This window comes from Equus przewalskii, chromosome 1 (assembly GCF_037783145.1).
Source record: "Equus przewalskii isolate Varuska chromosome 1, EquPr2, whole genome shotgun sequence".
Lineage (NCBI taxonomy): Eukaryota > Metazoa > Chordata > Mammalia > Perissodactyla > Equidae > Equus > Equus przewalskii.
Genome location: NC_091831.1, coordinates 114,258,160 through 114,275,398, shown reverse-complemented (window position 1 = coordinate 114,275,398; position 17,239 = coordinate 114,258,160). Strand labels below are relative to the sequence as shown.

At 39.2% G+C, this 17,239-nt stretch overlaps 1 protein-coding gene across 3 annotated transcripts in view; it reads right to left on the bottom strand.

Moving 5' to 3' along the window:
* Positions 1–17,239, bottom strand: part of NIPA2 (NIPA magnesium transporter 2) — a 39,546-nt gene that overhangs the window by 16,550 nt on the left and 5,757 nt on the right. Inside the window, exons 1-4 of one of the 3 annotated variants that reach the window (XM_008541333.2) lie at positions 12,117–12,396; positions 11,238–11,367; positions 1,701–1,932; positions 188–244 (exon numbers count right to left, since the gene is read on the bottom strand). In XM_008541333.2, coding sequence (XP_008539555.1) covers positions 188–244; positions 1,701–1,839 — 196 coding nt within the window. In that variant the 5' untranslated portion in view covers positions 1,840–1,932; positions 11,238–11,367; positions 12,117–12,396. Of the gene's footprint in view, positions 1–187; positions 245–1,700; positions 1,933–11,237; positions 11,368–12,116; positions 12,397–17,239 lie in introns of those variants that run through there. The other 2 variants (XM_008541332.2, XM_070572455.1) reach the window with 2 other exon arrangements.

Sequence of the window (17,239 nt, the reverse complement as noted above, 5' to 3'; positions counted from 1 at the left end):
AATTAAATGAGCTATTAAACTGCTAAATGACTTTTACCAGGCTTAAATTTTACACATTTTGAGTTTGTTCACAAAAACAACAGGATTTATGTAAAGTTTTAAGATTTGCTAGTAATGAGGCTGTTAGTATATGCAAATATTTCAATATACAGCTATAATATTTTCTTCAAATGTTCTCTATACATACTTGATAGCAGTCCAGCCCACCACAACCATTCTTTAAGATATGCATGGCCACCTTGACCTGTGAATGAAAAAATATTTCACTTGTTTGGAAGATTATCAGACTCCTATAAATTTATGACAACTATTAGTAATGACAGATTTTAAAATATCTCATTTGTTGACTATTACCACTTTGAATAAAGGTTTCGTCATGACTGTTATAAGGGAATTTTTTAGATAAAATTTTTACAATTAACTTAAAAAAGGGATGTGACGATCAGGTTAAAAATGTTTAGGTTTGTACTATACGGTTGAGTGAAGGAATTAAATTAATCCTTATATTCAGATCATACTTCATTCTTTTGTCTCACGAACTTAGCTTCAATAAACAAAGTAAAGAAAATGAACCAATAAGAAGTAGCCCAACTTCAAATGAATTAGTCTGAAAGTGGAGAAGCCATTTAGGTATGAATTAGCCCCACTTATGAGGTAGTAACTTTGGAGAAGAGGGTCCTGTACTAAACAGATACAAAAAGATTGAACACTGCTCACAGTCTACGGCTCCTGGGATGCTCATCCTGCTTTTTTACTTGACTTTCTTCCCAACCAAACTAATAAAATCAGGAAGTAACCAGTACTTAAGCTATTGTCCAAAAAAAAGGCCAATGTGAATGAACCTTTTGACAAGCATATCCACCATGAACAATAAGAATACCTGCCTTAGGACCAAGAACGAGGAATATACTTATTCAAGCAGTATATGCCAATACTTTCTCCTCTGTCCATTAAACTCCAGTAGAGACTATTGTTTCAAGGTTGCTTGATTAGGTTTGGCCATAGAGACGGCAGGAAAAAGAAAGAAGGTGGTATTGTTTTACTGCCAAAGCAGGTCTTCCTATGAGAAGCAGGTCTAGAACTGAAGCAGAGGCTGAATGACGGAACATGACCCAAATGAAACATAATGCTGGGAGGTGAATGCACCAGACACAGTCGGGGTTCAATCAAACCAAGTATCCCCGCAGGGTCTCATGACTTCTCAGCAGTTTCTGGGGAAACAAGTTACACTACCCTTGAGAAGTTCACTGAACTGAGCATTCTTCAACCCAGGGAAGCCCTCTCTTACCTTCCTGCAAATTTGAGATCATCAAGAAAAATGTCAAAGATAAAGGTCAAACTTCTACAATCATAGACAAAAGATCCTAGCCTTCAATAAGATTCTGATTCTATTCACAGACCCTTATTTCTCTGCAGACATATCAAAATTTAAAGAAACAGCACGAGGTTAATTGGGCATTGGTCCCTATTCTCATTTTGATAATAACTGTAGGACTGATTTATTTATTAACTAACATTTTGACATTTCCTTTTTCTCATTACAAAACCGATGTTTGATTCCCTATAAACATTTACAACTCTTGCAAAGTTCAACTTTTGAATATACTCACTAGGAATGAAGATGTGACCTCATAAAGCAAAGAACCTGAGTACATGAGCACACACTGATGTCATTTCAAAGTCACACAGGACATACCTACCTGCTCTCATGGAGCCTTTTCTGGCAAGTCGCAGAAGGCCTTTTTTTTTCAAAATGAAACTCCCTCCAATGAAAATGCTGGAGCTCATAGCCAATCCCAGACCAATATAAAAGTCATATTTTCCATGCCCCTGGCTCATTTCGTTTGTTACTTAAGAAGTTCTTGTGAATCACATTGATCACAGAACAGAGAAACTGCTGGTAATGGAGGCAGGATGATGCAGTCTTCAAATCTAAACAATGCAAAACAAAATGACATTTTCATAGCATGATCATGATAGCTCATATGCAATTCAAAAGTTTACTCCAATTCTCTTCTCATACGGGAATAATACTTCCTTTATTACTACTATTGATAATATATTTACTATTTATATTTAACTCTAATTATATTTCTTACAATTATACTAAAAGGTGGGATCATGATATAAAACCATACTTAAAAACTGAACTCACAGAAACAGAGAACAGATTGGTGGTTTACCAGAGGCAGGGGGTTGGGGGTGAGGCAAATGGGTGAAGGTGATCAAAAGGTACAAACTTGCAATTATAAGATAAGTTCTGGGGATGTAATGTACAGCACAGTGACTACAGGTAGCAATACTATATTGTATATTTGAAAGTGGCTAAGTGGGTACACCTTAAAAGTTCTGATCAGAAGAAAAAAATTTGTAACTATGTGAGTGATGGATGTTAACTAAACTTACTATGGTAAAATCATTTCACAATATATACATATATATAATCATTACATTGCACATCCTAAATAATACAATGCTGCCTGTCAATGATAAGTGAATAAAACTGGAAAACAAAGAATAACACTGTATTTAAATTGATTTTATGAGCTTTGGTTTCATATTTAAAAAATGTTTCGACCATGCAAATGGATTGGAAGAATAAACATAGTTAAAATGTCCATAAAAGGAACAATCCAACAAGAAGATATAACACTTGTAAATATCTATGCACCCAACATAGAAGCACCTAAATATATAAAGCAATTATTAACACACATAAAAGGAGAAATAGACAGTAACACAATAATAGTAGGGGACTTTAACAATCCACTTAGACCAATCATCCAAACAGAAGATCAATAAGGAAATACTGGCCTTAAACAACACATTTGACCAGATGGACTTAGTGGATATATATATAGAACATTCCATTCAAAAACCAAAGAATAGGGGCTGGCCCCGTGGCCGAGTGGTTAAGTTCGCGTGCTCTGCTGCAGGCGGCCCAGTGTTTCGTTAGTTCGAATCCTGGGTGCGGACATGGCACTGCTCATCAAACCACGCTGAGGCAGCATCCCACATGCCACAACTAGAAGGACCCACAACGAAGAATATACAACTATGTACTGGGGGGCTTTGTGGAGAAAAAGGAAAATAAATAAATAAATAAAATCTTTAAAAAAACAAAACAAAACAAAGAATACACATTCTTTTCAAATGCACATGGAACATTCTCCAGGACTGACCACACAGTAGGCCACAAAACAAGTCTCAATAAATTTAAGAAGATCAAAATAATACCATGCATCTTTTCTGACCACAGAGGTATGAAACTAGAAATCAACCACAGGAAGAAAACGAGAAAAGCCACAAAAATGTGGAGATTAAACAAAATGCTACTGAACAATGACTGGGTTAATGAAGAAATCAAAGAAGAAATCAAAAAATTCCTGGAGACAAATGAAAATGAAAATACAACATGCCAAAATCTGTGGGATACAGCAAAAGTGGTTCTAAGAGGGAAGTTTATAGCAATTCAGGCCTACCTCAACAAAGAAGAAAAATCCCAAATAAACAATCTAACAGCACATTTAAAGGTACTGGAAAAAGAAGAACAAACAAAATCCAAAATCAGCAGAAGGAAGGGAAGTAATAAAAATTAGAGCAGAAATAAACGAAATAGAGACTAAAAAAAACAATAGAAAAAATTAATGAAACCAAGACCTGGTTCTTTGAAAAGATAAACAAAATTGACAAACTCTTAGCTAAACTCACCAAGAAAAAAGAGGGAAGGCTCAAAGAAAGAGGAGAAATTACAGCGGACACCTCAGAAATACAAAAGATAATAAGAGAATACTATGAAAAGCTATATGCCCACAAATTGGATAACCTAGAAGAAATGGATAAATTCTTAGAAACATACAACCTTCCGAAACTGGACCAAGAAGAAGTAGAGAATTTGAATAGACAAATCACCAGTAAGGAGATCGAAATAGCAATCAAAAACCTCCCAAAAAATCAAAGTCCAGGACCAGACGGCTTCCCTGGTGAATTCTACCAAACATTCGAAGAAGACTTAATACCTATCCTTCTCAACTCTTCCAAAAAACTGAAGAGGAGGGGAGGCTTCCTAAGTCCTTCTATGAAGCAAACATTATCCTGATACCAAAACCAGACAAGGACAACACAAAAAAAGAAAATTACAGGCCAATATCACTGATGAACATCGATGCAAAAATCCTCAACAAAATACTAGCAAATCGAATACAACAATACATTAAAAAGATCATACATCATGATCAAGTGGGTTTCATTCCAGGGATGCAAGGATGGTTCACAAATCTCAATGGCATTCTTCACGGAAAGAGAACAAAGAATCCTAAAATTCACATGGGGCAACAAAAGACCCCTAACAGCTAAAGCAATCCTGAGAAAAAGAACAAAGCTGGAGGCATTACATTCCCTGACTTCAAAATACACTACAAAGCTAGTAATCAAAACAGCATGCTACTGGTACAAAAAGAGCCACACAGATCAACAGACAGAATTGAAAGTCCAAAAATAAAACCACATATCTATGGACAGCTAATCTTTGACAAAGGAGCTAAAAACATACAATGGAGAAAGGAAATTCTCTTCAATAAATGGTGCTGGGAAAACTGGACAGCCACATGCAAAAGAATGAAAGCAGATTATTATCTTTCACCATACACAAAAATTAACTCAAAATGGATCAAAGACTTGAAGGTAAGGCCTGAAACCATAAAACTCCTAGACAAAAATATAGGCAGTAAACTCACTGACATAGGTCTTAGAATGATCTTTTTGAATACCATGTCTACTCAGACAAGGGAAATAAAAGAAAAAATAAACAAGTGGGATTTCATCAGACTAAAGAGCTTCTGCAAAGGAAAGGAAACCAGGATCAAAACAAAAAGATAACCAACCAACTGAGAGAAAATATTTGCAAATCACATATCCAACAAGCAGTTAATCTCCATAACATATAAAGAACTCACACAACTCAACCATAGAAAAACAAACAATCCAATCAAAAAATGGGCAGAAGATATGAACAGACATTTTTCCAAAGAAGATATACAGATGTCCAATAGATACACGAAGATGTTCAACATCACTAATCATGGGGAAAATGTGAATCAAAACTATACTAAGATACCACCTTATACCCATTAGAATGGCTATAATCACCAAGACAAAAAATAACAAATGTTGGAGAGGCTGCGGAGAAAAGGGAAGCCTCATACGCTGCTGGTGGGAATACAAACTGGTGCAGCCACTATGGAAATCAGTATGGAGATTTCTCAAAAAATTAAAAATAGAAATACCATATGACCCAGCTATCCCACTACTGGGTATTTATCCAAAGAACTTGAAATCGACAATTCAGGGAGACTTATGCACCCCTATATTCACTGCAGCATTATTCACAATAACTAAGACATGGAAGCAACTCAAGTGCCCATCTACTGATGACTGGATAAAGAAGTGGTATATATACACACCATGGAATACTACTCAGCCATAAAAAAAGACAAAATTATGCCGTTTGCAACAACATGGATGGATCTTGAGGGTACTATGTTAAGCGAAATAAGCCAGACAGAGAAAGATAAGAACCATATGATTTCACACATATATGGAAGACAAACAGGCAAAGAGAACAGTTTAGTGGTTACCCAGGGGGTAAGGGTTTGGGAGGGTGGCACAAGGGGCAAAGAGGCACATTTATATGGTGACTGACAAATAATAATATATAATTGAAATTTCACAATGTTATAAACTATTATGACCTCAATTAAAAAAATCTTTCTAGTCTTAGATCATGGCCCATAGCAACAAAAGTTTGCTGATAAGAAAAATAATTTGATAGAATGAAAATCAGCCACAAAAATTTACAAATCTAGGGGCCGGCTCAGTGGCACAGCACTTAGGTTCACACATTCCACTTTGGTGGCCCAGAGTTTGCCAGTTCAGATCCCAGGTGCGGACCTATGCACTGCTTATCAAGCCATGCTGTGGCAGACGTCCCACATATAAAACAGAGGAAGTGGGCATGGATGTTAGCTCAGGGCCAATCTTCCTCAGCAAAAAGAGGAGGATTGGCAGCAGATGTTAGCTTGGGCTAATCTTCCTCAAAAAAAAAAAATTTACAAATCTAGTTTATAAATACAATTATCAGTTTCACAAACATGTCCTTTTTGAATAATCTATACAGAGAAACTCAAAATGTTCTCATCCATACATTTTCTTCTCAGAAATCTATGTAGATGTAAGCATATAGTAATTTATTTCTTACTTGGGGGTGAATAGGAAGAAGGCAGATTTCACATTACTTTGTTAGCAAAGGATGAGGATTCTAGCAGACAGATGTTTGGCAGGGTACAGATGTGGTACTGATGTAATTTTTAGAGAACACGAGGGCCACGCACCTAGAGGGCTCAAGCCATAAGACCAGACAGGAAGCAGAAGCTTACCAAAGACTGAAAATTTTTTTCCATGTGGTCAACTCATGAACTCCGCTGAGAAAAAAACATTCTTCAGCAACAAGATTTATGATTGGTTAAACTAACTGCCAGTCCAATTTTCTGGTATGTCTTGTGATTTTCAGTCTCACAGTTTAACTACTGAGTCCCAGAATTAATCTGCAATTGAGTCAGGATCCTCCCTCACGCATTAACCCTCACTGACTAGCCAAGTTTTTCCTTTCTCCAGGTTGTGAGACTCTGGCCTTTAACAAAAGCAACTTAATTTCCTATCTACCTAGCCCCTCAATTACTTTATTCATCCACTCCAACAGTATTTACCGACATATGCTGTGCGCACTAAGCACTATGCTAAGCTCTCTGCATAGAATGGTGATAGCTTTTAGTGTTCAGTGGGGAGACAGACAAGAGACAATTAAATAAGGGGTGATGATGTACTGTAATAACGGTAAACGGTATTATCACACTGAGCTGACATTCCAAATAAAAGGAAAGGGTCAGTGTTTTGATTTGCCTGTTGAGTTACATTACGGTCCCCAGAACACTCCCATGAGAATAGTCTTCTCTACCCCGATAATTTGGGGCATGGCCATGTGCTTGTTTTCGACAACGGGAAGTGGGTGTAAGTGACAGGGTGCCAGTTCCAAGTCTAGACCTAAGACGACCCTCACAGTTCTGCTTGTCCCTTTGCATTCTGCCATCACTCTGTGAAAAGCAAAACAGACAGACCAGAGTCATCCCCGCTGACCCATAGACCTGTGAGCATGATCATAAAATGACTATAGCTTATTGCTACGTGCCGCTGAGACAGCTAAGTTATATACCTGAACAGGCTTACTACAGGTAACTATAAAATTCCCATCAGATTTTTTTAAAACCAAAACATGTCTGCAGAAAATGGGGATCCCTGTTAAAGATGAGTGCTAGGCACACAGGGGTTCACTGTATTATTCTCTCTACTTTTGTGTATATTTGGACATTTCCATATTAAGGTTTTTAAAACACATTCTGCAGTGCTCAAGAGCTGTAGGGATACCAGGTCAGAAACCACTAGCAAGTTCCCAAAGCAAGGTCATATCATAATCTAGGCCAAGATAATACTGAAACATGGAAAGAAGATAAGACACTGAAGTCAGGGATGTCCTCTGAATTTTTCTAAGTATCAGTCACATACAACATGCATAAGATTAGCTGTCTGTCTGAAACCTTTTCAGAACTGATCTGTCTCATAAGGGATCTGGAAAAGTATCCCCAGTCCTCCCAATACCACTCGTGAAGCAAGTTATGTGTTGAGAAAAGTCCTGTAACAATCAGTTTCTACAGCTCCCAGTTTTTCACTCTACAGCCCCCGTGTGACCCTGCATGGTGTGCGGTGTCCTCCTCCCCAGACTGAGTATATGTGCCTAATAAACTGCCCATGCTCTCATCTACCCAGTGTCTGGTATCATAGGGGAAAAATTCCACCCCTACCAACACGGTGACTAGAATAAAGCATTATAACAGAATCTTATTCATTTATCCTAAGGTCACTGAAAGTTCACTGTTCCTAACTTTACTATACCTATATATGAACTTTCTCCACATTTATTTTATGTAAAGTTTCACGATACTATTTAAAATCTATTTCTCTCTTTTTTATTTACTGTGGAAAATTTCAAACACACAAAAGTATACAGAGAAGGCCTTTTCTGACTAGTTTGATCAATCTTACACATGTGGCTAGAGAGCTGCACCCCTCCTGCCTACTTCATTTCCCAATACAGGATTGTGGCTCCTTAAAATAAGTGGCATCGCTGCCAGACACACCATGGCCTTCCTGTCCTCCTACCTACTATTTACAGCCTGCTCTTCACTCAAGGCCAGGTCACACTTCAAGCTGTGCTACAAAGAGTTCTCCAACAGCTCTAGTCCACAGGCATTTCTCTCTCCTTTGCACTTATTTATTGTTGGCCTTATTAAATTTAATTCTCAATGATTATTCTATCTTTGAAGATAAACTCTAAGTTCCCTAAAGACAATGACTTTGGATCTTTGTGGTGGTTTAGACACAAAAGGCACTCATTTATAGTGGCAAATTTGATTTATACACCTTTCTAGAATCCAGGTTATTTGTTTTGTTTATTCACTCATGGAATTACCAGCGTGTGCAGCAGAAGGGGAGGAAGAAAGGCAAGCAACATACAATTTGCAAGCTGTCAAATTATAAAGCAGCCTTCAGTCACTAAACTAAGTAAATGTATTATCTCATTTGACTTACAGTTTGAAATAGGACATCAATGTGGATGTCCTGAAAGGAATGAGCTGCTTTGCTATTCTCAGACCTGATAATTCTGCTCCCACTCTCTGTAACTAAAGGTCAATCACAGTTGGGAAACCCTGAAACAGAGATTATTTTTTATTTCTTAAGCATTAACTATGAGGCAGGACCAGGTTTAAAGACAGCTAAACAAGAAAACTTGCTAAGTTTCACTTCAACTAGGTTCTCAAACCAGAGACAAACTCCAGGTGGCAATCTGTCCATCTCACCTCTCAGAGAAAATCTGGTGGAAGGTTCCACTTCCCCAGCCACTGGCTGTTACTATTATTTACATGTGGCCATCTGTTCAACAAACATAAGCTGAGTAGCTATGATGTGCCAGATACTGCAGTTTTAAAGACGATCAAAAGTCCCCATCCTCAAAGATTCCACAGCTGAGCAAACTGAAAATTCTGAAAACAACCTATTCAAATTTTAAACACAATTTAAAAAACTTTTAGAATTTCTAGCTTGTTCTTTCTAAATTTTAACGTAAGTTTCACAACTGACTTTACTAATATTTACAAATACTTATGTTAACTTTTGTTAATGCAAGTATGTCAAAATGAAATGAATACATCTCAAAGAAAATAAAATTATAAACTTGGTCCACTGTCTTCTAAAATGCGGAAAACACACAATTTAAGGAACAGGAAAACATGAACTAGCATTCTAACATCTGGGAGGAAAGCCTAAATTAAGATTTGCTTTGCAGAATGGCTAACAGTAGGCAACACAATAACCAAAGTTAGCTAACTTCAAAAATTATACCAACTACAAGAGATTTACAGCTTTAAACTTTTGTCATTTCACTCTCAGCACTTTTGACATTTCATTTTCACAAAAGCTTGAAAAGATATCTGATAAGGGCCCCAAGATGAGAAAATAGGCACAGACATGTTAAGTAACTTGTCACACAGCTGGTGGATAGCAGAACCAGGACTAGAACCCAGGTCTCCTCATTCTCAGCCTTTTGCCTTTCCCACTGTAGTCTCCATTTAGTCCCAGAGGTGGAACAGGAGCAAGTGGCAGCTCAAACCAGGCTCTCAGCATAGGTCATCGTCTTCTTGCTCAATACTCTCCACCCTGTCCTCTGACGGCGGCTTCACCATCCCCATCACCCAAACTGTATACAAGCACCAGATGGAGTCTACCTTTGAAAGACAGCCTCACAGCTCCATGTCTCTCATGACCCTAATCCAGTTTAAACTCATGCTGCTGACACACTGCTCCATAAAACACATCTCTGCCATCTCATTCTCCTGCTTAAAAACTTAGAATGGCTACCTACTGTTTACAGAAAGAGGACCAAATTTTGCAACCCTGTAACTAAGACCTTTCACCATTTGTTCCAAACTTTATCCTTTAGATCTTATTTCTTAATACTATATTTCACATACCCCATGTTCTACCTGAGATCAACACACTGTTACCATTCTTATCCACTTCTTTTCCTCCTCCATATCTTTGTTTACATTATCTCTTTTGTCTTTAGGGATCCAGTTCAAAAAGCACCTCTGCAATGAAGCCCTGCTTGAATTCATACGCCAAAGTAATAAGTCTGAATTCCCTAGCCTGCACCTCTTTGGACTCTTTTCTAGCCATTATTATGTAATTATGTACATGACTCATATGTGCTTCATTGTGGCTCCCCGTGGACAGGTGGTATACTTATCTCACTTACTCAACTAACAAATATTTACATGAATACACACTACGTTCTAGAAAGAGGGATACAGCACCGAATAAAACAGACCAAAACACTGTTCTCATGGAGTTTACCTTCTAGGGAGGTTTACCAACTGGGGAGGTGGGTTGGGAGACTTCTATTTTAACTAGGTTGGTTAGGAGGCCTAGTGGAGAAAGTAACATTGAGCAAAGGCTTAACAGAGAGAGGAAAGGAACAAAGCAGAGAAGCAGCAACTGCAAAGACATGGCGGTATGAGCAGGAATGCAGTTTTCTAGGAAAAGAAAGGCCACTTTGGCTGACACTGAGTGAGCAAGGGTAGGTACATTACCACCACATGGTATTTTTATATAATAGAAATATTCTCAAAACTAGTGTAATTCATTTTTATTATTTCTCCCTAATAGTAATAGCTACCACTTACTGAACACCTATAGAGGCACTGTTCCAGGTGATTGTATACATTATTTCTAATCCACACAATAATGAGAAGTATCATTACCCTCACCTTACAGCTAAAGAAACCAAACCTCCCAGAGCTTAAAACACATGCAGAGGACCACACAGAAAATTAGACAACCTGAAACGGAAGGAAAGGGTCCACTGGACTCTACTTCTATATGGGCTGCCCACATCATATTAAAACTTTAGAGTTCTCTGTATTTACTTCTGCCTGGTTTCCACTGCTTTCATTTTTTCTGACCTCTAATTTGACTAATTATTTTTAAAAGCAGTACTTATAAACACTGCAGAACCTAAATCTCCAACCCTAATTTAGCAACACTAGTTATAAACTAAAAATTTAACTCACGTGTAAGTTTAACGTGGTCTCTCTTATGAAACAAAGGCTGGAAGAGGTTAATTTATTCACTCTCATTTCCTGGTAAATAATATGCTTTATTCTCATTTAAAGTGTTAAACCCTGGCAGAGTGACTCCAGCCTGGAAAGAAGAAAATACAGAAGTAGACAAAAGAACTGAATAGTTACTAAGTTCTTTTTAAAATTTGGTTACTAGCCTCCATACTTGTTTTACTTACCAACTAACATGAAATCTACTCAACCGAGAATATACTGCTCCAAGAGACAGCCTACTGGAATGAACAAAGATGTCTATCCTCTCATATTTCTCCTTATTACTTACCACAAAAAGAGACTAACTGGGCATATGGTATTCATAGGTTTTCTAGAAACAAAACTACGATGTAGTCCTGTACTAAGTGAATTGAAAAATCTAGTACAGAGACACAAGCACAAAATTAGATGTATACTGAGTTTTGTACAGTTGTACAAAGAGGGATTCAGTAACTTCATAAAAGTTAGGAAATTAAAATAGCCCTGTTCAAACGTTACAGAAGACTTCTAAGATTTGTTCAACTGTCAGTTAACATCTCCGCAGCAGCCGAAACAATCTTCTAAAACTCACCACAACAAAAGAAACTATTTTAGTGAACACGAGCCCCCGACAGGGCCAAGCCTGGTTTCGGTGGGACTTAATGGCAATTCAATGCACCGTGGGATTCCCCGATGCAGGGTACGCGGAAGACTGCGTCCATCTCAGCGCATGCCGGGCTCAGTCCCCAGGAAGAAGAAAGGCGCCCCAAAAGGGCCCTCCTCGACCCAAACTGGGAGGCCCGCCCAGACTTAGCCCCTTAGCGCCTGCCCGAAAGGAAAATAGAGCGGCGCCCTCACCCTAGCCGGCGGACCGGCGGCGCCGCTTCCCCTCCGCTCTCCGCTCCGGTCACCTCTGCTCACACCTCCACACAGGCCGCATGGGCTCCCCGCTCCTGCGCTCGCGCGGCCAGCGGCTTCGTCGCCGTCCAGTGGGAGGTTCGACCATTCGGATCTGCAAACGTGCGCGTCGCCTCCTCCATGGGGCACCGCCGAGGCGAACCTGCCCCGCACAACCGCGGGCCCCGCAGCAGCCGCAGCCGGTACCAAGCGCCGCGGCCGAGGGGAAGCTGGGCGCGACAGAGTGACGCAAGAGGCGGCGCGCGCACCCGCAGTGCGGTGCCGCGCGAGGGAGGCTCCACCCTTGGCGCTCTTTCCGGTCGAGTGTGGGTTTCCTCACAGGTCTTGGCTAGCGGGGAGCAGGAGGCGGGGAGCGGGGGGCGAACTGTTGGAGGCAATGTTTTGTAAGGTTGCCGACCAAGTGATCAAAATCAAAGTGCCGTTTGCTGCTTGCTTAAAATCAGAATTCCCACGCGCGGTCAGCGTGTGAAGCTGCATATTAACTGGTGTCCCTAGCGGTGCCCTAGGGAAACGGTGCTCAGAGAAGGCAAAGGGCGGAGGCCGGCGGGCCGGGGGCGGGGCCAAGTGCAGGGGCGGGGCTTGGCTAAGGGTAGGGCCCTTTTTTCTGAACTTTAACCCCCGAATCCTGGAATACATGTGTTCTTTGGGCGAGTTTGTCGTTTGGTGAAAGCCCGTCAGGGACGCTTGGAGCAGAGGTTTATTTTTCATGAGCTAGGGAAAATAGGAAACTCATTAGCCTATCCCGCCTTGAGTCCTCTTAGAATGGAGAAATTCCCTGGGACCCACCATCAGGGTTTCCTCTAAAGAGGGGTCATTTATAAGAAGCAAGGAAGAGGAACTAGCTAGATCGTGAGTAAGGCCTGCTAATAAATCAATAATCTTGGTTACAGGTGCATAGATGGTTTGGGGATGTTCAGTTTTGACTAGATATAAAAACACAATTATATGAAATTTAAGTCATTTTGGGTGAGAATCTTTATAAAATGAATTGTGTGCTTATCGAACCAGAAAATGGCAAATATAATTTACTCGTTTCAGACTGTAATCCCATTGGACAGTTATGTTCTCGCCTACATAGCCCCGACCTCTCTGGTTTTGGTGTAGCTAACTAAGCAACTTCCAATTTAAAAGCTTTAGTCTTCTGTGAGCTTGGCATCCAGACAACCATGCATTTTAGAACTAGGTCAGAGGACGTTTTTTGCTTACTTTGGTCTCAGCCAAATTCTACCTAGATGACGTCATCAAATAAGGAATTACATTGAACGTTGAAAAATGGTTGGCAAGTTGGTCTCTGATGATGTGGTAGATTGAAGAAAAATGGCTCTGATTTTCTACCCATCCATGTGCCCATAAATTGTGCAGAGTGGCTTTGCAGCTCCACTCCATCCTGATTCTGCGTTGGCCTTGGGACTGCCTTTGGCCAAGAAAATGTGGTGGTTCCCAGCCTAAATCATGATGAGAAGCCTGGATCAGTTTGAGTTTGCAGGAGTAGGAGATGACGTGGAGCAGAACAACTTGCAAAGCCACCCAGCTGACCCTTGATTGAGACCAGAGATTCAGCCAAGTTGGTTGAGGTCCACAAAACTGCACTGTGGACCCAAAGACATATGAAAAAGAATAAAGAATTCTCATTGTAAGCGACTCATTTTGACCTGGACTGGTATGTAGCAATAACTAATAAATCCCAACAGATACCTCTAGGAGGCAGATGACTGTAATGAAAGTAGTGGTTGGTTCCTCTGAACAAGAATGCTTAGAAATTATGATAATTTAACCTAACAAATGAATTTGCCTGCAGCTCTTTTCTGCCAGTATTCTAATCATCCCAAATAAGCCCTAACTCATCTAATCAGCTTTCTCTCATCATTGTACTCCAGAGTCCTCTCATATTCATTATCTGGACCTCCCACCTGACACTTACTGTCACATTGCACTGTCAATTGTTTTTATAAGTGTATATACCTTATTGATGTGCTGCAGCCTCCTTAAATGCCAAATCATTTCTCCAGCACATGATGTTGCACGGCTTGCACACTGCTAGTGCTCAAGCATTTGTCATGAGATATTTTTAAACTTTTAAAAATTGAATTCCTTTTTCATACACTGCTGGTGGGATTGCAAAATGGTACAACTTGCTTGGAAAACAGTTTGGCAGTTTCTTAAAAAGTTAAACACATACCAATCATATAACTCAGATGTTCTCCTAGGTATTTACGCCAGAGAAATAAAAGCACATATCCATTAAAAGACTTGTAAATGAACATTCAATAGTAGCTTTATTTAAAATAGCCAAAAAAAGGGGAAACAAGCCAAATGTTAATCAACAAACGAATGGGTAAATGACTGTGGTATACCCATATAATGGAATACTACTGATCAATAAAAGTGAATGAACCACTGATACATGCTGTAACATGGCTGAATCTCAAAATAGTTATGTGAAAGAGGCCAGACCAAAGAAGAGTGTATACTAAATGATTATCTTTATATAAAATTCTATGAAATGGAAGGTAATAAATAGCAACAGAAAGCAGATGAACGGTTGACTGAGAGTGGAAGGGGCAAGAAGGGCACAGAGATTACAATGGGGCAAAAGGAAACCTTGGATTTATGGGTATGTTCAATATGTTGTTCGTGATGATGCTTTCATCATATATCTGTCAAAACTTACCAAATTATTTTATATATGTGCAGTTTGTTGTATGTCAATTATACCTCAGTAAAGCCATTAAAACCTACTTCTTTGTCATTGCCACAGAAGTATGGGCAAGACTTCTTATTAAAACAGTATTTTTTTAAATTATGTATTAGTAAATAAAAGTTTTCTCATGTGTAAATTGCTCTGCAATTATTCTTCTAAGTTTTGGCTTTGTTACCACAGATGCCAGCCAGAATAACAAATGGTAATTTTTTTCTTGAGCTCAACCCTCTATAACTAGTTAAATTTGCCCTGTCCTTCCAAAGTGAATAGTGGCATTCTCCAGCATTTTAAAAGGTATTATATAAATGTTTTTCAATTAATATTTAGTTTATTGAAGCCCATGGATGACCTATAAATGTAGTAGGGCCTTTTCCAAAACATTTGTTGGAGGGAGAAGGGAGAGCTCTCTGAAAAAGACAGTAATAACTTGAAGTGAATTTTGGTAGAACAGTAAGCACTAGGATATTCATTAAAAGCCAGGAGTTGGGGGGCTGGCCCCGTGGCCGAGTGGTTAAGTTCGCGCACTCCGCTGCAGGCGGCCCAGTGTTTCATTGGTTGGAATCCTGGGCGCGGACATGGCACTGCTCATCAAACCACGCTGAGTCAGCGTCCCACATGCCACAACTAGAAGGGCCCACAATGAAGAATATACAACTATGTACCGGGGGGCTTTGGGGAGAAAAAAGGAAAAAAATAAAATCTTTAAAAAAAAAAAAAAGCCAGGAGTTGGGTTTTAATAATTGCCTCACTTGATGAAATGGTGAGTGGATGTGGTAGGCAGAACAGTGCCCCCCGACCCCAGAAAAGATGTCCACAGTCCTAATCCTCAGAACCTGTGACTGTATTACCTTACAGGCAAAAAGGATTTTGCAGGTGTGATTAAGTTAAGGATCTGGAGATGGGGAAATGATCCTGGATTATCCAAGTGGGTCCAAAATAGGCAGGTAGGAGTGTCAGAGTCAGAGAATGAGACATGACAGTGGAAGAAGGGTCAGAGAGATACAATACTCCTGGCTGTGAAGATGGTGAAAGGAGAACCACCCAAAGAATGTGCAAGGCCTCTAGAAGCTGAAAAAGAGAGAGAACAGATTGTCCCCTAGAGTCTCCAGGAGGAATGTAATCCTGCTGACACCTTGATTTTAGCCCAGTTAAACTTGTGTTGAACTTCTGACTTCCAGAACTGTAAGATAATAAATTTGTGTTGTAAGCTACAGAGTTTGTGATAATTTGTTACAGCAGCAATAGCAATCCAATACAGTGAATACGTACACCAAATAAGGGGAAGGAGGACACTGAGGTTTCCCAAACATCTTCACCCCAAATAAAAAGATTTCATTTTATAGACTGACAACCTAGTTTGACTTTTCTTCCATCTTCCAGCCCATTATCACAGTTATTTTATATGGATTTATTGTGTTTGTTACTTTATTGGCATCTCTCCTATCCTGCTTGCCATGGTGCAATTCTAATCCCAACTCCCAAATTTCCTCAACTGGAATTAATCCCTCTCTTCTCTGAACTGCTGATATAAATACAGGTATCTTTTAATTTCTATTTGTTTCTTGACTTTGCCTCAGCGTTTTCAAACTACCACATGAGGTTCAAAATATAGTGTACAAGTGTGATTAACATTACAATAAATATGCCCACAATGTCATGCCTGAAGGTCATCAGACAGGGACATGACTCAGCAAGAGAGGAACTAGGTCATGAGCTCCTGGAGGGCGAGATGCTTGCCTGATTCTACAGACTCCTCAGAACTGGGAGTGGAGCCTGGGTTCAACAACCACTGTGCTCAGCTGGCAGCCAGAACTAACAGTTTTATAATAGTACCCAATCAGGGTAAGTTTTTGTAGAATTTAGCATTTAAATATTTCACAACCCCAAAAACTTGTGTGGAAAGAGTTATCCATAGGAACATTTGGTAGTTTCTTAAAATGTTTGTTCCTGATTTCTGTATAGACATACTTTAATCAAAATGTGAGTAATTAAATCCTGTTGAGCCTAAGAAAAAATATTTTTGCTCAAATAAAATATTGTTTTCATTTAATAAAATGACATAGGACACTAATAAGATTAATGACAACATTTCTGATGACACTTGGTGTATTAAAATGTGTTAGGATTCTCTAATTTTCTATGTGCTTAAAATATAATAAAATGTTATGTTATTTACCTCAAAAACATGTAAAAGCTATTAACATATTAAAATATAGCTGGTTTTCTTTAATACCATCATTTCATTTTATCAGAAAGTAATCACTGGATGGTGAATTCCTTCACATATCATGGATTTGTGCCCTAAGATATGCACAGGTGGACATTTTCTACATCGTGATGGAGACCTGGGCTATTCATTTCT